Source organism: Molothrus aeneus, chromosome 12, assembly GCF_037042795.1.
Source record: "Molothrus aeneus isolate 106 chromosome 12, BPBGC_Maene_1.0, whole genome shotgun sequence".
Classification (NCBI taxonomy): domain Eukaryota; kingdom Metazoa; phylum Chordata; class Aves; order Passeriformes; family Icteridae; genus Molothrus; species Molothrus aeneus.
The window spans coordinates 15,381,454-15,403,617 of NC_089657.1; the positions used below are offsets into that span (position 1 = coordinate 15,381,454).

The window sequence follows — 22,164 nt, forward strand, 5'->3', positions numbered from 1 at the left end:
TTTAAAAATTAGATTGCACTGTGCCACATGAAATCCCTCAGGCAGATGACTTGGTCTCTACCATATTCCACAGTAATAATTTGAAAGGGCACATCCTTTAACATTATCACAAGCACTTCGGAGACTTGGAGATTGCCAGGACAGGCAGCATTCACATGAGATATTGCAGCTAATGGCTTTCTCAACCTTTGTGCCTCCCTGCCCAACTGGCCATGATCCTTGGTAGGTAATGCCATTCATTGTCATAAATTAACACAAAGATCCTGTGGAAATTAAAGCATCTGTGTTTTCTTCATGCCTGTTTTACAAAGTTTCCATGTGGAGAGCAAGCTTCCAGTGGCCTTGGAGTTGCAAGGAGACACTAAAGCAGAGCTCAATAATTTATTACTTACCAGACATCTACAAGTTCACTACAAAGAATGTGCTAAGCACAGCCTGGTCTTACAAGCCTTGTGCCTTAAGTGACTTTTTAAAAAAATAAACTTAACTCCTCTCAGGCAGACTGTTTATACTACTTGCAAATACTGTATCCTTTATAGCAGGACATGTAAATATATATATTTTAAAAGACAAAAAATTAAACTGCAATACATTTGATTAACTTGTACAACTCATGTAATGCTTTAATCCCTTAAAATACACAGGATTAGACACTTAGCGGCCTAAGAGCTGCTAGCGCCAAAGCTTTAATTAAGTGGATCTGTCATCAGTTTTCTAATGCCCATGTGTAAAATCACACGGATGTTAAAGAGCTGCTTTTGCTGCACAGATTTAGGCTGCAGCATCAGCTCTGCCCCTCACATTTTTTAGATGAGGTCCACATTAAAAGACAGGAAGACCAAAAACAATGCCCAGTCCTTATTGTCACACTTGGAAGCAGCACAAGTAAATGAACATGACAACATCCTGGAAATAGAGCTGTTTGCCAAATCCCACTTCTCTGGCAGATACCTTACTTGGCTTCCCTGTAGAATCCATGTGGGACACAGAGGTTTCTGTGCTTTATTAAATCAGCACCAACATATCCAAAGCAGGGTCTGAAATACAGCACCCCCCCTTGTCCTGCTAACCCACCTACAAACCTGCAGGTCAGGCCCTTGTACTGCAATAAGGAAAGTGACAATATTTTGCCCTACTTGCCCCTTGCCACCATTTCTATAACTATTGAACAACCTCCTTCCACCTTCTCCACACAGGTTAATTAAGGAGGGTTTGTTGAACCCAATGCAAAGGCAGCTCCAGTATAATCAGGGCAGGAATTTTTTCCACCGTGACTTTTTTCATGCTCTGGAAGGATCTTGGGAAAGGCTCTGCCACAGGTACATACCTGTGAGGAGCCTGTGCTCCATGGAGAAATTGTGCCCACTAAAGTGAGGAGGTGGGGTCTTGGTTGCAAATAATAATCTTTTAAAGTGAAAAAAGCAGGGCAAAGCAATGCACCAGCAATATCTTTAAAGAAGCTTTCCCCTTAAAGCCAAAGGATTTGCTGCTGCCTTAAGTGAACTCCTCTCCACAGTCTCTCTGGGATGGGCATTGTCTCATTTTATCTGTGTTTGGGACACAAAAGCCAAATATGATGCATTTCATGGTGCACAGAGAACTTTGGCATCACTTTTACCTCTTAATCATGTCTAGTCTGTGTAAAATAAAAGTAGTTTCTTTAACAAAGCTGGCATCTTACTTACCATCTCCAGACGTGCTGCAGAGACTCAGGGTGTGTGGGAAGCATGGCAGGGGCCCACAGAGGTTCCTCTGTGTTTTAGCACAAATATCCAGCTGAGAGGAAACACTCTGGGGTTTGGGAGAAAACAGGTTTGGTGTTTAACGCAGCAAATTAAGAAGCAAACAGCATTTAAAAAAAACAGCTTCCCCTCAGAGTGTGCTGGTGTTGTACAGAGACACTCGCTGGGTTCTCATCTCCATAGTAAGGCAGGACATGGCGGCTGGGTCTGGCACCCCACTTCTCATTTGATCCAGTGGGACAGGAGGCAAAAGCCACTGGGGAATGAGCTGAAATCCCTCCCTCGGTGCTGGGACACTCTGAGAGCTCGGCCTCTGCCCTCACAGCTGAGCTGCATGAAGGGAAATCATGGCATGGCTGCCCGGAAGGGTGTGAGGGGAGAGATATGGGGAGAACTGTGGAGGGGAGAGCCATGAGTGGGAAACCGTGAGGGGAACTGTGAGGGGAGAGCTGGGAGGTGGAAGCCGTGAGTGGCAAACCGTGAGCAGGAACGGTGAGGAAAGAGCTGTGAGGGGAAGCCATGAGGGAAGAGCTGTGAGTGGGAAACCGTGAGGGAAGAGCTGTGAGTGGGAACTGTGAGGGAAGAGCCGTGAGTGGGAACTGTGAGGGGAGAGCCGTGAGTGGGAACTGTGAGGGGAGCGCCATGAGGGGAAGCCGTGAGGGGAGCGCCGTGAGGGGAGAGCCACCACCCTGTGCCATGCCACCACCCTGAGGGCCCTCGCCAAGGTGCCGCTGTAGGCAACACAGATCTGGGTGAAGTCTCCAGGTTTCTGTGCTGCCCTTTTGATCAGCTCCCCCTCAGATCCCCTGGTGTGAAGAAATTACACTGATACTGTGTCATCAGGGTACTTTTTACTTGCATTTGACAGACAAAATAATCGCCTGTAGTGCCGAAGTGCCCACAGAATTAATCTGAGCTCCAAGTGAAATGAGTCACCACAGTGTGCCAAGCTGAGTCCAACAACCTTTTTTATTAAACAATTATAGCAAACATTATCCAATATATAGAAAGAAAGCATGTAATAAAAATGAACATGGAAGTTTTACTCTTTGATATGAGTATATTCCCTACTTAAGGACTTACAGTGGAAATTAGCTACTTGAGTCTACAGTGACTTTAGTGCAAGGAACAGAAAGTTTGAAAAATGTTACAACAATCATTTTGGTGAGTCATGTCCAGCTCCACTGTCAGCCAAAGACGCTCTTGGCTGGTTCATCCTTCGGTTTTTCAAAGACTGTTTCACCTCCTGTCCGAGCCCCGCTGAATATGGAAGGTGCTGCGGAACCCATTTGTTCTTAGAAAAGAAAACCAGGAGAGACAATCAGTGAAATACCACCCAAATTCAGGGAGTCAAATTAGTGCTGCTGAAATACATATATACATTTGATAAATACTTCACTTGTCCACCAGATGAGGAACCCTTTCACTTGAAAAGGGCAATCAAGTCAATGTTTTACTCTGCTTAATTGCTTCCAATCAAGAAGACTTACCGCATTGCCTCATCACTTGGTAGGTTTTAGATTTAATTTCCTGGTTTTTGGCAAGGTTTCCTCTGGCTCCTTTGAGGTCTTCCTCCTTCACTGGAGGACGCTTCTTTTTCACAGGGGCTGGCTAAGAAACAGACCTACACATGAGTATTTTGTGTACAAAGCACAGGGAACAAAGCTACCTCCACCCAAAGACTACAACATACAGAGTTGCTACACAATATTTCACCTATTTCAGTTCTGAAGTTACATACTCAACTACTTCAGATCTTCCCATAATCACAATTTCACCGCCCTTCCCAAAATCTGCTACATTCTTACTGCTCTGAAATTGTCTTTTTATTGTACAGCCTTTGAAAGAGCAATGGACTGCTTAATTAAAAAAAAAAAAAAAGTTCTTAGACTTTCTCTGTCCAGCCCTGCCTGCTTATTCTGCAAGTACTGATCGGTAATTCAAGAACCTGTTCAATATTTGGAAAGGAAAAATCACTTCATTACAAAATTGGGTTTGTGCCTCAGTTAACTTACTACTTTCTTTGGGAAACCAGTCAGAGAGATTCCAAATCTGGACTTGTCTTAAGTTCAAATAAACACTTGACCCATAGTTGATCATCTTAAATTTAAGGAACAAAAGGATCTGAGCACTCAACAGGGCTCTGTACTGAACACATCTGAAGCACTGGACTTGGAACCCAAAAAAGAAGGAAACCTAATACAGAAACAGATGCATCATCAGGTGGTGCACTGCTAAAGCCAAGTACTAATCTGTTCACAGTTTATTCCACTACAAGGAAATAGGGATAACATTGCTTCATCAGCCTACTTTAAATTAGGACTGCCCAGTCAGACACAACCCCACTCTGCAGCAGCCAACACCATAACCATTCCTCCATCAGTTTATTACTTCATGGATGGATTTTCAATGTCCCACCAGGCAGCCCTCATGGCAAGATTCAGGGGCACAGGGATATGATTGAGAGGAACAGAAGACCCCCACACTCCAACTCTAATAGATTTGCACACTGAAAGATCAACAACAAACTTCTCTGACCATCACTACATACACAGGGCTTCTGATATTTGGGTTCTGGCAGTGGTGGAGCCTCTCAGGCACTGCCTGTGAGGCTAAAAGCAGTTGTGGAGGGAAACAAATCCCTCAAGGCCTACAGATGGCTGGAGCAGCGAGTCCCAGGGAGCTTGCAGGGACAGCGCCTGCATGACTGGCTCCTGGACGGGTGGCCTGGCTCCACTGGAGCCTTCAGCACGATTTCTGCCTGCTGCAAATTCCTGGGAACGCTCAGAATAGCTCACTGTCAATGCCACTTGTATGTGTTGTGGGAAACAAAACATTTACGAGATCTCTGGGGAAAACACTCATGAGTAGCCAAAGCAAGCGAGGGGAAAGGGCGGCAGCAAACCCTTCAAAATTCACAACACCTCGTGCATGGTTGTTCAGGTGAGCCAAACATCCCCACAGCCAGGAGTCACCTGTCCTTCTGGAATGACAACTGGCACATGATGGGAACAGTCCCTCATGTCCATGGCCCACTCCACAGGCAGCCAACCCAGGAAGGGAAAAAGCCTCTTGCTTTAAGAGCAACGTGAAATCCACAAGGATCCTTCACCCATTATTGGTAACAGACAGTAAATCTGAGGCTTCTACCCACCGGGACAAGGGAATTCCTGGGGACAGGGTGAGGAAAGGTGGCTCTTGGCATACACAATGATACAGCCAGGCTGAGCAGAGCTCTTGAATGTCACCCAGTTATTTTAAAAGAAACCATCTCACGCTTTGATCGCAGAGGATTTTCCAGCGGGACAGTTGCTGCGGATTAGCCGGCCCCAGCTGAAGAGCAAAGCTGGTGCACAGAGAGGTTATGGTGAGCCCTGGCCAGCAGCTGCCACTGTCACAGCCCCACCACTGCTAACTGCTGCCAGAATTTCTGAGCAGGGGCTGCCAGGAGCCATTCCTGGCATGGGAGTGCAGCCTGTGCTTTATCTCCTCCTGTCACAAGACAGAAAGTGCTACTTTACAAGACATACAACTGGATTTTATGTACAATTTTCTTTGGAGTAAAGAAAATCAGCTGAACTGAGTTACTCTCTATGGCTGAAGAACTGTGCTCTCTTACTTTCTCTGTGTTCCTACTCTCCATCACACTACTCCTGTAAAACTCTCATGCTGAGGAGAGCTCTGCCAGGCACATGCAGCTTGTGATGCAAATGTAACATTTACCTGAACCTCACCATTTCTGAGTTCATTTCAAGAGCACTTTGAAAAGCTGATTATTGGGGCATGCATTAAAGACAAACCATTAGTTATAAAATGAGTATAAAAGTACTGATTTTATACAAAATTTCAGTCTCAAATATCTTATCCTAACTAAGCTTTACACAGTGACATTTCAGCACAGCCACCTCTTTGCAAAACAGAATTTCAGAATCACTGTCTGAGAAATTGTGTTAGAAAGGCAGAGATTCCTCCATCTGTGAAACATCCCAACGCAGAGTAGGGGAAAGGATTTTTCCCTTTCTACACAAATAAAAATATTTAAGGTAAACCAGAACATTTTAAAGCTAAATTAATTAACCATGTAGAGAGCAGCTGCTTTCCTTCTTCACCAAATAACCCATCCTAAGTATGCATTTGTTAAAATATTTTAATCACACAAGTCACAGAGTAGAAAAGCTGAATTCACGGGTTAACGAGAGGAACTCCTAATAAGCTTTTCCAAGCGCAGCATCCAAACCAGCAGCAGGTTTGCCAGGCGCGGCTCCGAGGGCTGGCAGCGCAGAGATGTCCCCGTACCTGTGACATAACTGCGGTGCTCCCTCGCTGAAATCCCTCCCAGGTCGTTCCCGACTTTGATTAAATCCAGCCCGTGAGCTCTGCGAGCGCCTGTTGTTTTCCTGGACTTATATAGAGCATGCGAGTGAAGTCACGGGCTGGCTCATGTTCCCGCAGCGGCGGCGGGATGGTTCAGGTCGGGGCAGGCTGTTGCTGTCCGAGGTTTATTCCTGGCGATGACTCGGGCGTGCAGCACTCACTGGGCTGGGCTGACGGGGGCAGCTGCGGCAGCGGGGAAGCCGGGTCCCGGCAAAGAGCGCTTCCCGGGGAGTCCGCTGGGGCTCTATTTATAGCTTTAAAAGGCAATATGTTGTTATGGACACAAAATTGACTCTGAACCCTCTTCGGGGAGGGAGGGATAAAAAAGAGTGCGCATTGCTTTCCCAGCAAAACAAAATATGCGTTCTCTAAAGATGATACAAACCTGAAGTCCAAAGCATAACTGTGCCCTGAATCACTTTAGCACAGGAATCTTTAACAGGAGAGTGTTCTATGTCTTTTGGAAAGCTAATAAAGTAGGGTATGGTTTTACCCTTACAGCTCTATCTCTGATCATGCTCCAGTGCTGGCTCTTACTCAACTGAGAGAGTAAAATCACTTTCTACTTCCAGCACTATCAGCAAGTTTAACCATTTCACCCACATCTGTACAGGAATAGCTTACTCAGACATGGATAAACTCAGTGTTCCCCACTGTACTTGCTGACAGCAGTAAAACCTTTCTCGGAACTTTTAGTATTTGTTCTCTAAACAATTTTTTAATTAAGTAAAGCCCTGCCATCTCTGAGCATGAATTCTATTTTTCAGTACTGCGAGAGGTTTGAGTGGGAGATTGTTCCCCTTTTGGCTTTTTATATGAAATCTTTACATCATGCAAAAAAAATATCAGCTTCTGTGACTGCTCTCAGCACCTACAAAGAACCAAGACTCCAGCCAGGTGGGTTAATGTGAGAAGGGCAGGCATGGCTGACCTCCAAACACCTTCCACTAGAGAGATCAACTGTTGTAGTGGTAGAAATCTGCCCTAGCCTTTCCTCAGGCTCTGCCAGTGCTTTTAGGGTACAGAAAAGAACAAGAGGTAACAAAAATTTGTTTTTCACGATGAAAACATGACATCAAACCACAGCTCCAGTGCTGTACAAGCAGGACCGTGCAATCTGCTGGCTATGAGCTACTCCCCAAGCCTCCCAATGCTCAAACTGCCTTTAAGCTGAACTATTTCCAGGCCTGAGATCTTCTCCTTTATTGGGGGAATTATTTGTAGGCTAAAATGCAGCCTGGATGTTACGCCCTTAGCTATTCCTTAGCTTGATTTTCTATTTTAAACCCACGTCTTTGTAACCAGAAGAAGCATTTCTACAGAGCAGCAGTGCCCTTAGTAGGCCAACAAAACAGAAGAATAAAACATTGACCTTAGAAAAAACAGATTTTTTTTCTATTGTACAAAGTAAGAGTTCTCTACTAAGATGTTTCTCTACAGTCCCACAAGCGTCACTATTCTGACTATCTATTATGACAGGAAAATAACATTCTGCGTGTTTAAAGCAAATATTTAGAATTCAAGACACTGAACTATTATTTTCCCTTCAGCTTTCAAAACTGCTTCAGTTAATTGGTACTGCATAGTCCTCCCTCAAAAGCAACAGAGTTGTGCTTTCATAGCAATTTAATCTATACAAACAAAATCAAACCACTCATACCTTGCTTGCCATTTGGGGCAGGTGAAGTGCTTAGAGAGGCAGGCAGCACAGCCTGGAGAGTTCTGTTCTCTTCAATTCCATTTCCTAAACCAGTACTCAACAAAGGGCACAATCATATACTTGCACAGATTATGGGCTATTTTTCATCACAAAGAACCCAGCCTAAATCTACAGTTACTTAAATTTTAGATTAGAAATCCTGTTCACCTGGTTGAGGTCCTTAAGATCTGTTAAATGGGACACGAATGACAATGGAACAAGATGGCTCATTTATCCAACAGTGGCTATTAAAAATACAAGTTGTGATCTTCCACTGCAATAGAAATTGTGGAAAACTCCTTTGCTGGAGGAATGGTTCCAACTAAAATATGGCAATGACCATAGAGAATTAAGTGAATGTACACATGGCTGCCAAATCTCAGGGAAGATTTGACTTCTCCAGGAAAGTGCTAACAACCTCTCAGGGGACTGACACTTTAGGTAGAATGAAGATTATACTCTGAATTCCCTGAATGGGTGCAGAGGGTGTGGGGCTGCTTGGATGTGGAAGGTGAAAGTATGAAAATAACAGGGCAATGTCACAGAGGAGTTACAGAGGCAGGATTGGGTCCATCTTGTTCAGCTCCAGAGCTCCAGCCCTAAAAAAACCTTCCTCAGGAAATGGATCTGAGAGGAGCCTGCAAGGATTCTTGAACTTGTAAACAAAATTTGCAACTTAAGAACAATGGCTCTTCCTGATCAAATGGGACTTGCCATTAAGGTAAATAAATATACTGAAATGAAAATCAACATAACAGGGTGCACAATTAGAGCTGAAGTTAAAATCAAGTAGCAGAACCTGCTTCCCACAAAAGCACACTATAGACACTGAAACACAGGCACTTTGAAACAGAACAAGTATAAAACAAGTGTACAAATCTGTAATAAGTCAGACTTTATTGTAAACCATTATAATGTAATTACATCAGATACCCTTAAAAGTTTAAGGTAACACCACTGATTAAACAATATGGTCCAAACAGAGGGCAGCAGAATACAGCTGTTGGTTTTGCTCACATTGGCTATACTCTGAATTTACTTACAAACAAACCCCACATTCAGTTTGAGATGGATACCCACACAAGACAAAAACACCTACAAAAGAGTCCCTTTTTTAAAGATACTGCAGTTTTACTTTGTAAAACCATAGTAGTAATTTTCAGTAATTGAACTGGAAACTTCACCTAAAAAAGTTTGCACGCCTATGCTGTAGATGTACTCTGACTTGGTGTGGCTGAATTTATTAGCTTTCACTACTGGTTTCTCCTGTAAAAAGCACAGCAAAGTTGCAAACACGGGTTAGTCAAGCACAGTGGCAGAGATTCCTTGTGATGCTCAGCTCTGAGCAGAGCGGGAGAGCCCGGGCCCCCCTCCCCAGGCTCGGCAGGGATCAGAGCAGACACCTGCCCGAGGGGATCACTTTGCATTGCTCTAATTTGCAACTCAGTTTCTGAGTTTTCCCTGAAGAAAAGCTATAGTACATTTTAGTTAGTAACATTAACAGACAGCATTCACCTACTTAAAGTAAGACAAGGGGACTTGAACATATTGAAGCCAGAACTTGGAAACCACATACTAGACAACACCAGTGTTTTAAGTTTATGCAGATGTGTCACAGGTCAGATACTAGGAACAGTTAATGTATTTAGGTTGACCACTCGTGGTAAATTCCATCTCCACCAATATTTGTGTCTCTTCTCTAAGTTATAATCCCTTCCTCTTACTTTAGCATTCACTACATAGCTTATTTTCATTAAACAGAATCCTATTTTCTAAGCACAGCCTGAATTAAACCTTTGCTATGAGCTGTCCTGAAGTACATTTGCCAGGCAGAAATCTGAGTGACAACTGGAGGATAATACAAACATGGTGTTGCAACCTCACACTGGATCAACTCTTTATGAAAAGTCCATTTCAGACTGTACTGCCAATACATTTTAACAAGTGGTAAGACACAGTGAAGCACTAAAGCACACACTCCCTGCTCACACATGCAAGCCTGTCAGACAAAAGGACTTGTTCCTACTCATAATTACTGCAAGAATTTCAATTTTTACCTTACAGAGAGGAAAACGGCTGGTTTTATATTTTCCATCTCTTTCACAATGGTAACAAAGAATGTATAGATAAAAAACCCCCAGATTTTGTTACTTACCTAAAATTCTGAATAGAATTATTGTCTTAGTAGAGAATTTAATTTTTTCCCCTCTGAAGGTTGCTCCTCCTGTTACTATTGTGGTATTTAAAATACTTCTGTGTCTTTGGATCATAGTGCTTTTCTACATCATCTCGCCAGGCATATCTATATCTCACAAGAAGAGACATTTAAGCACTTAAGACATGAGAAATTAGGCATTCAGAACCTTTTCTATAACCACCTTCAAGAAACTGCTCCGTAGCGCTTCATACTGTTTTGTACTTGGTCAATAAGCTTGAGGTCTGCTCAAAAGAAATATTTTTACATGATTAAGGCCATAATTTTATACTGACACTTCACAGACTAAACATGAGACTAGAATCATTTTGATAATTGAAGTAACTGGAGGAGGGAAAAGGAAGATAAGATGCAAGCTGGCAGAGTTAAATTTGTGTGCGCTGCTCAGTTATCTCAGCTGGCGAGGACAGCCATGCTCTGCACTGGGACGTAGCACATGTTCAGTAGCTTTAGTTTACTATCTGAAACAGAACAAATCCTATGCTAAAAAAATAAATGCTGACAATTGTGACAAGAGCCAGCCCTAGCTCTTAAATCCCTTTGGAAAAGTGAGCTGTAGGAGACTATTCTGTTGATGAATTCCTTGAAGTACTGTGCTTTTGGAGATTGCGCCCGCCCAGTGGTCAATAGTCAAGAGAAGATGCGAGTGATACAATCAATAAAAAACCCCACACCCCCCAAACCAGAGGCAACACTGATTAGGGACATTTCCCCATCCCCACCCCCCCATGTCAAAAGAAATCAGGTAAGCTTCCACTGTCATTAGTCTCTAGATTTAGTCTAAAGGAAACACTAGTACTGTAACTTATTGCAGTTCTTACGTTTCAGTGCACAGTAGCAAAGGTCAGTGGCTCAACTAAAACCTTGGGTTTGGTAAATGTCCCTTTGAGCTGGCTGGACACCCTGGGGTGTCAGAGCATCGTGTCCCCTTGGCAGCCATCAGGAAAAGGGATGCTGGAATAGTGAAAGTAAGCACGGGAGCGCACAGTTCAGTATTTACTAAGGCCCAGTTAAGTGGTCTGGATAATAAATCACATTAAGACCTAGTAAATCTATAAAAAAATGTAAAAAATCTTAAAAAGTTCTGAGCAGTTTTCCAATGAAACTGGTTTAAGGCTTGGAATTTTTCTGGTGTCCAGGTACGGCAACAGATTTGCATTCAAGGTCTGTTGTCACCTCTTTGACACATTGCCTTGTCCTGCACAAGGTTTAGCTAAGCAAGGAAAGCTGTCAGAAACAATCATTTAGAAAATATGCAAAGCAAAAGGATATCACTGAAAATATGTCTGCTAGGTTTCAGATCACTACGTGCTCTCAATTATCAGAAGAGACACTGAAAATCTCAGAAATGCTGTGGTAACAACTGCACTGTATCCCTTGGGGTTGTTCTTTTACTATTGAAGGATAATGAGACTTTATGGCAATTAAATAGGAGAAATTTTGTTGTTGCTGTTGCTGTTAAGCACATTAAGTAGAAGATTGCTTTTCCAACAAAAGAAAAAAAGGGACAGAATTGTATTTGCAATATTGTAGCACAACTGCTATAATCAGATCACAGTCCTGTACTGCAGGCCCTATAATAGGAAAAGTATCAGAAATGTTCCATCTCTTTTGGGTCATTTGAGAGGTATGCACAAGAGACTTGCAGAAAAACAAATAATTAGAGTATCCATAGATACTCATTTCACAAATAACTTATCACAATGGATTTTTGTTATACACTAAAGTGCACCTTTGTCAAATATGCAAACACCACCTCCTACTGAAAAAGGTATTTTCAAATTATGTGGTCAAGAGCACACACAGGACTGCATTTTCTAGTGATATTTGGTGACTTCAGCAGTGACAGAGAGCTTTTCCCTTTGCAATCCCTTTGTCTTAAATCAGGAGACAAGGATAAATAAGATTTTCACTACAAATCTTTTGACCTGCTCTGCACAAAAAAGGGAACGGTACCCATTTCTCTGATAAAGAGAATCTTTAAATACAACTGTATGAAAATATAACTTAAATATAAAATAGTCAGATAGATTTGAGAAGACTTGGAAAAAAATCTTTGTTCCACCTATTAGTTCCATAGGTACCCGGTAGCAAGTAAACATTTGTACTTAAAAAAATAATGTTAAGTTACAGCTTGTAACCATAAACTATTCTGCTCTAGGAATTATGCTGCAAAAGCCAGTTTTAGTAATAAAACACACTCCTTTAACTTAGTCAATTCTGACGCCTTTTTGAGAACTCCATACACTGTCCCATCAGTAACTGAAAGTGAAAGATTCTGTATCTGTTCTCTCTGATCTTCTCTGACACCTCCCACACGAATCCTTAGTGACTTGTCCATTTCCCACACATGATGAGGAGATGTTCTTGCATAACTGGTCAGCGTGTTTGTAGTGCAACTGAACTGGAAGTCTTCCAACTGCTTTGCCTCCTGTTGGTAGACCTTGCCTCTAAGTCAGTTTGTATGAAAAGGGAGATGCAATTGCAACATTAAACCCCACTGACAGAAGTTTTTGCCATGAAACCTGCAAGTCCACAGGCCAAGGAATGTGTCATACAGGCAGACCAAAGCGATGCTTCTTCTTCTTGATGGGCTTCAAGTTGGTCAGTCTGCGCAGGTCCTCCTCAGCATCCGACTCCTCCATCTCATCATCTGCTGAAATAAGGATCTAAAAACAAATTACAACTTCTGAGCGCATGGAGCAGTCACAATCCTTCTTTCTACTTTTAAATTTTACTTTTTTATGCTTGCAAAGCACCTTATTATTTGCTCAGGAAAGAGCTTAGAACACAATTAGGATTTACTGCCACATCATTGCAGATACTATCAGAAACCTCCAGTAAATTTTGCAGAAGGATGGATGCATATTAATCTCACTACAGCCCACTGACTCTGAACCCAAACAGTGATGCCACAACAGTGGAGGCAGCCTGAGAGAATATTTAAGGTCTTGATCCACACTGATAACAAGGTAGTCACATAACCTGACAAACCCCATATAAATAGCACTGTTTATCACACAGAAAAGTTACATTAACTTACTAAAGCTAAACTGACTCACCTTCAAATAAACCACCCATCTTTCAGCTGAACTAAAAACTGCTCACTTAATGTAATTTAGAATAACGTTATGTTAAGGCAGCTATGTAAATAATTCTCAAAAATCAGGTCAGTTGCCTCCACCAGCTCCCTCTCACTTTAAGCTATTAACCTCTCTTTGAATTAGAATTGTCTGTTAGTTTTGTATTCCCTGTAAGGTTTTTTTAGAAGCACTTGCAGCACAGCTCACCCGTGGTATTTACATATACTATTGTGTCTTCCTGCCCATCTGCAAGGAAATTAACTGCCAGAGTGGTACAACAATGACTTTTTCCTTAACTGGTTCTCATCTGTCAATGCCAGGAGCTACTGCTAGAGGTACACGCTCAGCAAATCAAAATTAAGTTGACAGTGCCACAATGAAATCAGTATCAGGAGGGATGCACTGGATTGATATTGCATTAACTGCAATAATTAACTCTACATACTTCTGACTCTGACTCCTCGTGTGATGCTGCTCTCCTGTATCGGACTTTGCTTCCATTTCTTGAATCTTGTCCTGCTTCCTTTTCTTCAAGTTTAGCTTTTGTCTTCCCTTTCTTCATAAGGAAATTATCTACTACCCAGAACATTAACGCCTGTTAAAAAGAAGGGGAAAGCAACAGTTCAGCTTTCTTCAGAGTAGAAGGAAGGTCCAAATACTGACCAAATGAACTTGAAAATAATTCTCAATTGGCCAAAAGCTAAATCTTGTGTAGGCACAGTGTCACATATCTTATTACACCTTTCAGGTGTAATCCAGCTACTTTATCCCTTTGTGGAAGAGAAGGAAATGAGAAAAGTAGTGACTATTCACAGTGATTGTATATTAACTCTTCATGTAGCAATGCTTTACCAGCAGTTATTACGTGCAAGGACACCCTCTGGCTCTGGCTCTAATCCCTAAATCCCTGATTGCTGCAAGAGTGTACTTTGGGAAGGATGACTGCACACTTGCCCTTTTCCTCTGCTCCACCACGGCCACCTGCCATTAGCCATGGTCAGACACAGGATACTTCACAGGATGTCTGTCCTCAGACCAACTGCTTCCTGAAGCAAATTTCACTGTAATTTTATAATCTCTGTGTCAGACAATCTACTGAAGTCATCAGGCCAAAGGGGTCTATGAGGCATTTCTGCCCCTCTCCTGAACCTGGTTCTTTTGCTCCATATAGATTTCAGCTTTGTAAAATGTACATAATCAGACAATTTACCCATTCTTTAGCAGCCCTTAAATTAACTTAAGCACCAAGGTATAGAATGTTTTAAGGACCAATGTTAATTAATGAACACATGGCAGAAGGATACCCAAGTAAGCATCTCATGAAGTGAGTGGTACTAACGTTAACAAAGAAGGGAACTATCAGCATGACGATTGCCAGCTCCAGCTGGGGGTTCTCTATGGGGTTCAATAAAGCCACCTGTGGAAAGAAAAGGACTGAGTTCAGCTCACAGCAGTATGTGCACCCAACTGGCTTAGGCAGGGCAATGTTCATGTACAAGCTAATGTGACAGAAATAATGCAGGAGAACCAAAAAAGGGCAGCTTTGAGAAAAGCTAAGTATTTAGGACAGCTCATAAATTACCACAGATAAGTAAGTGGGGCTGACAAGAAACTTATCTCTGTCATTTTTGTTTACAGAAGTCTGAGGAGATGCATAAGAATCATCTTGAACATTTCAGAGCCACTCCCAAGGAACATGTAGAACCATCTTTAGGAAATTTAAACAGAGCAGAGTTTTACAAAATACACAGTAAGGAGAACAGAGTTCCCAAAGTAGTCCAGGGCATACAATAGAGCTAACTGGTTTTAATGGGCAATATCAGCACCACTTTGAATATCTGGTTGCACAGAGTCCATCAAAATAAAGGTTAATCCAGTCAGCACCAGTGGATTCACTAATCCACCACGAATTTCTAAAAGTCTACACTTAAAACCTATCAACAAGGTCAGGCAAAGAAAATTCTTCAAAATACTACAAGAATACAAAATGGGCAAGAATTAGAGTTAAGAAAAGAAAGAAGCACTTAGTAGTTTCAAGGGTACTTTAGACATGGAGATAGAATTAAATTTTGGATTTTTCAGTTTACAAAAACCCCTCCAAATACAATATGATATTTCTGGCAATGGATAAAGGTCTCATTAGCAGTATCCCAATTAAACTAAAGAACACAACACTACTACAGAGTTAATTGGCAATGAATGTAGACAATCATGATGCTTGAGCCAAACCAATAAACACAGCTGGAAGTCTTTACAGCTTCCACCTAAAATTCACTTGTCTGTAAATGCTGTAAAAACCAACCTCTTTCCACTGAGGTATAAGCAGCACTATGATGATGATGGTTTTCTCAAATGTCATAATCATTATGTACAGAGCACACTGGCCCATCCAAGCACTGCACTGCAGGGGGTCACCTGCAAGAAAGAAGAAAGGTTCAATATATGCATAGGTTTGATTTATTTCATAGTAAACATCTTAAAAAAGCTGTATTGGAAGAGACAGCAGGGCAGCTAAATCCTCCAGAAGTGCCTTCTCCAATTCCTTCAGTGTTGCTCCTTCCCCTCCCTCTGCCTCACCCCAGCTTTCAAAAAGTATCAGAAACTGAATATAACAGGACTTTGTCCCATCCAGCAGTACCTGTAATATGCTCATACTGTTTCATATAATCTGATGAAAGCAAGACAGATAAACCTTCATTGTGTTTCTCCTCATATTGCTAATTTTTGATCCTCTATCATGACATAAGTGTCTTAAAGGAGAAAATTTGTTAAGTGTCTTAAAGGAGAAAATTTGAGGAAAACGTGGCTGGGGAAAACACATTTCCCTTCAGTCTAAGTAGAACTTAGATTTCCACCATTGTCTCTAGGCTACCTTAAAGATATTTTTCATCTCTACAAAGTGAGTTACCATAAGTAACCAACTGAAGGTGCAAGAGCTGCTATAAAAAATTAAGCTGAATAAAAAATTAGGATCATATTGTAGCTCCAATGTGAAAGGGTGCAGCAGGTGCATTCAACAGAGTGAAAACCTGAGTGCATGAAGTTATCTGCCAGGACAGAAAGAATACCACAAATATTTGAACAGGAAAACTTAAGCACACAATTAGACTCTTTGAAAGAAGGCAGAGAAAGAAAAAGAAGACAAAAAAGGGGAAAAAAAAAGAGGATTGGTAAGCCTAACAAGCTTTGCAGGTGAGTTTGAAGCTGCACTTCACCAGAAAACAAAAGCAAGCTCTGGAGAGGGGTGACAGATTTTTAGTCTTTGCAGCAGCCTCTGCAATCTCTTCAAAGGCAGCTCCAAACTCTTAGCCTGGGGATGAATAATGTGCAATGGAAAATCAGATGCCTTAATGTGTTTGTAATGCATAATGGACAGTTGCTGCTTCCTTTTCTGGAACACTCCTGAAAGGCTTTCAGTATTAATACTTGGTAATACTCTGAGACTGAGGGTTTACTGCTGAAATGCTACACAGAGAAACTGATAAATCAGACTGGAGTCCAAAACAACAAATACTTCCTAAGCAAGTTTTACAGGATGAGTTTCTGATCAACACTCAACAGTCTGAGAGGAAAGCAATTAAAATGCTCAAGTTTTACAATTAAATATTGCAGTTGCAGCTTCTCTTGTAAAAACCCAGAGAGTTAGAATTTTAAAGGGAAAACATCAGTAAGTCAGAGTCAAGCAACTGTGATTCTTCTGAAGATACAAGGCCTGAATTAAGTTTGAGAATTACATTTTAGCAATTAATTTCTATACTCCCCATTTTTATTAGCATTCTCTAGTTTTTCTCACTAATTAGCAAATATTAAAAAAATAATCTAGCTTTTGCTATAGCCCTACTATTGAAATGAACAGCTTATTCTAATCTCTTTTCCAATATTTATTTCATTCCTAACAGCAAAGACAGTGAAAACAATTTTGCATCTTTTGCAACTCTCAGGAGATTTTGTACAGGCAAAAACTGTGAAACTCCATATTAAAAGTGCTGTGTACTCTCACCAATGAATGCTTTGTTCCACAATGTTTCTGTGGGGAGTGATGCTGGTTTCTTTGGGGTTTTATTTTGGGACATGACTGAAATTAGAAGTTGTATATATTAAAATTCTACTTGAGGATTTTTGTGTGCCCTACTGCACCTACAAAATTATCTCTCAGCTATAATTACAAGTGGGGGACAACAGGGATGCTGCCTACTTTGAATTTAGCAAGTTTTTTGACAGTGCCCCAGCAGTATCCTAGAAGAAAGGTGGGAAGATACAGACTGGGTGGGTGAAGATACAATTCTGATATGAAGGAAAAAAAGCTTTCACAGTGAGAGTGGTTAAATCTACTGGAGTAGGTTGTTTAGATAAAGAGGTTCTTAAATCCTAAACCATGGAGAAATTAAAGCTGACTGGACCATGCCCTGAACAACCCACTTCAGCTTTGAAGTTAATCCTGCTTTGAGCAAGAGGTTGGATTATATGGAGTTCCTTTCTAACCAATTTTTTCTATGGTTTTATAAGCCATGAAATTCAAATTAATAACATCACCACATCCAGAAGGTGCTCCAAAGAGCACCTTCAGACATTTGTACATTCAGAGGTTCTGTACACAAACCCAAATTAGAACTTTAATGTTAATGTTGAAGCCATAAAGCTCTAATTTAATTTCTGAAGTCTCTTACAGTCACCTCTTGAATTCTGATTTTATACTTGTCACATATAAAATAATCCAGCAAATTACTGGAAATCTTGCTAGTGCAAGAAAAGCAAATAAAGAATGAAACTGAAATGTTTTGAATCCTCTGCAGTGACAACTGTAGCAGCATTTTTGGAAAATGCTGGGCAATGCTGAAGTAGTCCATACCTGTATCTGCCACTGCCATCAGGTGCTTTGTAGAAGTATGTTTAGAAACAGTTCTTGAACCCAATACCTGCTATTCCTCTACCCTGTAACTTCCTTCTGTTCTTCAGATCCTGAAATTTTTTTCTTGAGAAAATGCCAACTCACAGAAATACGCCAAAATAAATTTTAAATAGTTTTGAAGGCAGAGCTAGCTACCCCACATGGCTATAAGTAAATTGCTCTGCAAGGGGCAAATGAAGAGCTGGAGGAAAAAGATGCATCAAATACAATTTCTGAGCTCTGCCATGGAGAGGCAAAGCCAAGGAAAGAGGCCACAGCACAATTCAGTTGCCAGTGGAGTTTATAATCACCAGGAGGGATTTATCACCTGTCTTCTACTTGCAGCAGCTAAAGTAGCTCAAGACAAGAAGGGAAGGAAAATGCAGGGAACATTCTTTTCAGTACAGATCATGACTGCTTTTCTCCTCTTTACACACTCAAATATATTAACTGATTCTGCACTTCTATTAAAATCCAACTGCTGAAGTAATGAATCTGAGAATATAAAACCATAGATATGAAGACAAATCCAATAAAATTAAAAATTCTGATTTAAAAAAGCCCTTGAGGGAGCATCATGGCCCTTTGTTCATAAATCAGACTGCAGTGCTGTTTTGCTGTACAAACAGCCACCATTTATAAATGCTGATATTTTGGTAACCATTCCTTCCTTGAGGCATTTATGCTTAAAAACTATCCTCCATATAAAGAAAAGGCTTTTAAAACCAGCAGGACACTGCTATTTTTGTGACAACTTCAAGTAATGAATCACCAGGGATCAAGTAATAGAGCTAAGAAGGGAAATGAGCTCACAGTGAGAACTAACTTGAGACAAATGATTATTTAGGCTCTAGGAACACAAACATCACTCAGTCACAAGAAGAGACCTGCCTGGGGGTGGAAGGAGGGCTCCTGTTTGTTTTCCCACATTTACAAACAAACTGAAATCACACTGATCTCCAAGCTGAGGACTTGACTCTACTACTCCAGATAAAATGCTCCAAGACTCTGATACTCTTCAGTGAACCATGGGGTGGAGAAGAGAGGAGATGTGTGGAGAAGGCTCCAGGGTGACCTTATTGCAGCATTTCAGTACCTGAGGGGGCTCCAGGAGAGCTGGACTGTGGAAAAGGCTATGGAGCAAGAGGACAAGGGGGAATGGCTGCAAGGGAGGACAAGGGTCAGATGGGATACTGGGAAGGAATTGTTCCCCGGGAGGGTGGGCAGGACCTGGCACAGGGTGCCCAGAGCAGCTGGGGCTGCCCCTGGATCCCTGGCAGTGCCCAAGGCCAGGCTGGATGGGGCTTGGGGCCACCTGGGATAGAGGAAAGTGCCCCTGTCTATGGCAGGGGGTGGAACAAGATGGGCTTTGAGTTCTCTTCCAAACCAAACCACTCTGTGATTCTGTGCTGCACATTCCATATTTAACTTTAAAATCCCAAGTTCTAAACACACTTGCCACTCCACAGAACTGCATTTTTGTCTCCTCTTTCACCCTACTTTATTTTAAAAAATCTTATGAAAAATAACAGTGTTCTTTGGGTCAAACTGAAAAATATTAAATAAACTGGTGATAGGAGGGTTTTCACTTCAGGAACACCAGAGACACTTAAGAGAAGATGACAGCAAATGATCCAATGCAACTTGTCCTTTTAGATGGGATTTCTTACAGAGGGCTAACCTTACTGCACTTACTTAGTTTTAGCCAAAACAACTTTCCATCTGCTCTCTAATTCTCTTTATACCAGAAGCCTCTCGCACATGATTAATGGAAATGCAGATTTGCAATATGCTTTAAAACAGTCCTGACAATAGCTTGATTAAAAACCCAACACACTAAGGGCAGGACAGCACATTAATAAAGATGCAGAAAAGAAAGTTAGTGACTAATTAAATGATCTGATACTAGTGAGAACAACTAACAAAAGAGGGTTTATGTAATTTCATACATCACTTACACACACACACACACAGAGGAGAATACTCAATAAACAGGTTCAAGTGTTTCAGATCTCTAATTCAAAGTGACAATACTGGAGCAGCCACAGACCATCTCCAAAGCACTACACAAGTTCATCTGTTGATTTTAAGAGCTTAATTACTGCAGTCAGAAATGCCTCATAACTAAAATAGACCTGGGTTCATTTGAAAGTCAGTAAGAAATAGAGAAATTTCAGGGGAGTGAATATACTCCCCACATCTCCCCACCCACAGATTGCTTACTGTTGAAAGAACATTAAAATGGGAAAGGACAACAGATTACACACAAAAAAATTCAAAATGTTATTAGGGAGAAATAAAATCTAATATCTGACATGATTACAAACACCTACCTATAACTGTAATAGATACACTTTTTTTTTTCCCTCTAAGAGGAAACTCAAGTCTTATATAGGCTGAAAGCTGCTCAAACATCTTCAAAGGGCTTCAAGCCAAACCAGCAATCAGAAAAGGGGGCTCTGGGCAAGAGGTCTCACCTCCTTCCTTGCCCCTTTGCCTTCCCTGGACATTGGTGCTTACCTAATCCCTTAGAGACACGAGCCTGGGACTAATCTGGAGGAACTATTTACTTCTCTTACATCAAGTGAAGTTTTGATGGTTTAGCTCTCTTGGTCAATTCCCTGAAGAGTCAGATATGCACAAGTCCAAGGAAAATAGTGGAAATACTGGACTGTGGCTCGTGGGATAAAAGTAGACAAGCAGTGTTGCGGCAGTGCTGATTTAAACAGCTTAAGTGGCCATAAAAGATACACATTAAATCTCTATAAATCTAACATGCCCTGATGGCATAGGCAGTTATTTCTAAGTTGCTTGTTATCATATCTAAACCTCTGACATTAAAGCAAATAGCAATTAATGCTATTTGATTGCAAACTTCTCAAGCTTTTAGAGTGCTCCAATTTCACAAGGCCTTTACTTATTCTTAGCTCTGTCAGCTGCTTAGGATCATTAAAACCAAAGAAATCTACAAAACCAAAATCCTACCAATAATAATTATAAAACTGCTGTGAAAGCTCCTAATTTGTTAGGCAAACATTTTTAACTTTCTTCAACTTCTTCCCCCCTCAAACCACTGGGGTTGTTGTTTGTCTCTCTGATGAAGAGCCACAGCTCTCTTATAAGGCAACATCTCCTCCCATTCCTGTCTCAAGGAGCTGCAAATATGATTTCTAGCATGTACACAAAAATTTCATTTTCAGCAATCTGAAAATAACAGACTGAACAAAATTAAATGCTGATGTTAAGAATGTGCAATACTCAACTGCAGCTGCAAATCCACAACTTCTGCACATCAGTGGACTTCTGGGTAACAAAAGATAAACTCTGCAACTTCACCTGGAAGTGATTTCACAGTCTGTCCCTCACATGTTTTTCAGCAGTGATACAGGCCCTACATGCACAAGCTCCAGTGATCATTACTTGAGCAGCACAGAGCATCTTGCCATTCCCTTTTCTGAAGGGATGTGGCTGCTTAAAGAGGGCTGGCAGAACTCTTGGTCTGTATCTTCAGACAGTAGCACATGGTTCAGTGAAAGCTTTACTAGGAAATGATCTTCCAACAATCATTTTTTAGAAGTGTTTCAGAGTAAATTTATCATGCTGGTATTTTTTCCATGAGATTAGCCAATATCATAATTTGTTGTATCAATCCTTAAAAAAATAAATATTCAAGTATTCAAGCAGTCATTCCAAACTCAGTGAATGCTCAGAGACTTGTTGAGCTTTCTAAGACACAAGGTGAATACTGAGATATAGAACTTAACCCTCATGACAAGTGAAATACTAAAATGACTGTACAACGATTTTAGGATGAGTTAACCACTTGCTAAAATACTCTGGGATTCTAGCCTGAGAATCACTTCAGTGCCAGAGCAGGACATTTACCATACTCCCCAAAGCGAAGGGACTCCCACTGCTGCCACTCCACGATGCTGCTGACGGCACGGATCCCGATGTAGATCAGCAGCATTCCTAAGGTGGCATCCAGCAGGAAGTTGATAAGGTACCTGAAAGGAAAACCAGACAAAAACCCAAGGAGTCAGGGTCCATTTTCTACAGGGGTATCTTAACACCATGACTGATAAAAGAGCTGTAAGTATGTTGAGAAGCCAGAGTATTGAGAACAATCATGTACCCACTTCTGTAATTACACTGAGTGCCTA

General features: G+C 41.3%; 2 protein-coding genes across 2 annotated transcripts in view; both read right to left on the minus strand.

Annotated features, from left to right (window-relative positions):
• Positions 1-2,693: 2,693 nt before the first annotated feature.
• MUSTN1 (musculoskeletal, embryonic nuclear protein 1) lies at positions 2,694-6,434 on the minus strand. The gene is made up of 3 exons (XM_066558120.1): positions 6,039-6,434; positions 3,233-3,353; positions 2,694-3,036 (listed from the first exon to the last, which is right to left on the minus strand). The coding sequence occupies exons 1-3, from the start codon at positions 6,045-6,047 to the stop codon at positions 2,930-2,932; spliced, it is 237 nt and encodes a 78-aa protein (XP_066414217.1). The 5' UTR covers positions 6,048-6,434; the 3' UTR covers positions 2,694-2,929.
• A 2,253-nt stretch (positions 6,435-8,687) lies between these two features.
• STIMATE (STIM activating enhancer) overlaps positions 8,688-22,164 on the minus strand; it is a 34,595-nt gene continuing 21,118 nt past the window's right edge. Inside the window, exons 4-8 of the mRNA XM_066558119.1 lie at positions 21,887-22,008; positions 15,416-15,528; positions 14,453-14,530; positions 13,559-13,708; positions 8,688-12,699 (exon numbers count right to left, since the gene is read on the minus strand). Of these exons, the coding sequence (XP_066414216.1) occupies positions 12,583-12,699; positions 13,559-13,708; positions 14,453-14,530; positions 15,416-15,528; positions 21,887-22,008 (580 nt within the window). The 3' untranslated portion in view covers positions 8,688-12,582. The remainder of the gene's footprint in view (positions 12,700-13,558; positions 13,709-14,452; positions 14,531-15,415; positions 15,529-21,886; positions 22,009-22,164) is intronic.

Bases quoted from the DNA above. Each gene is read 5' to 3' on its own strand.
- MUSTN1 (XM_066558120.1), bottom strand. The intron at 3,037-3,232 runs GTAAGTCTTCTT...TTCTTTTCTAAG, and splicing joins CCAAGTGATGAGGCAATGCG to AACAAATGGGTTCCGCAGCA.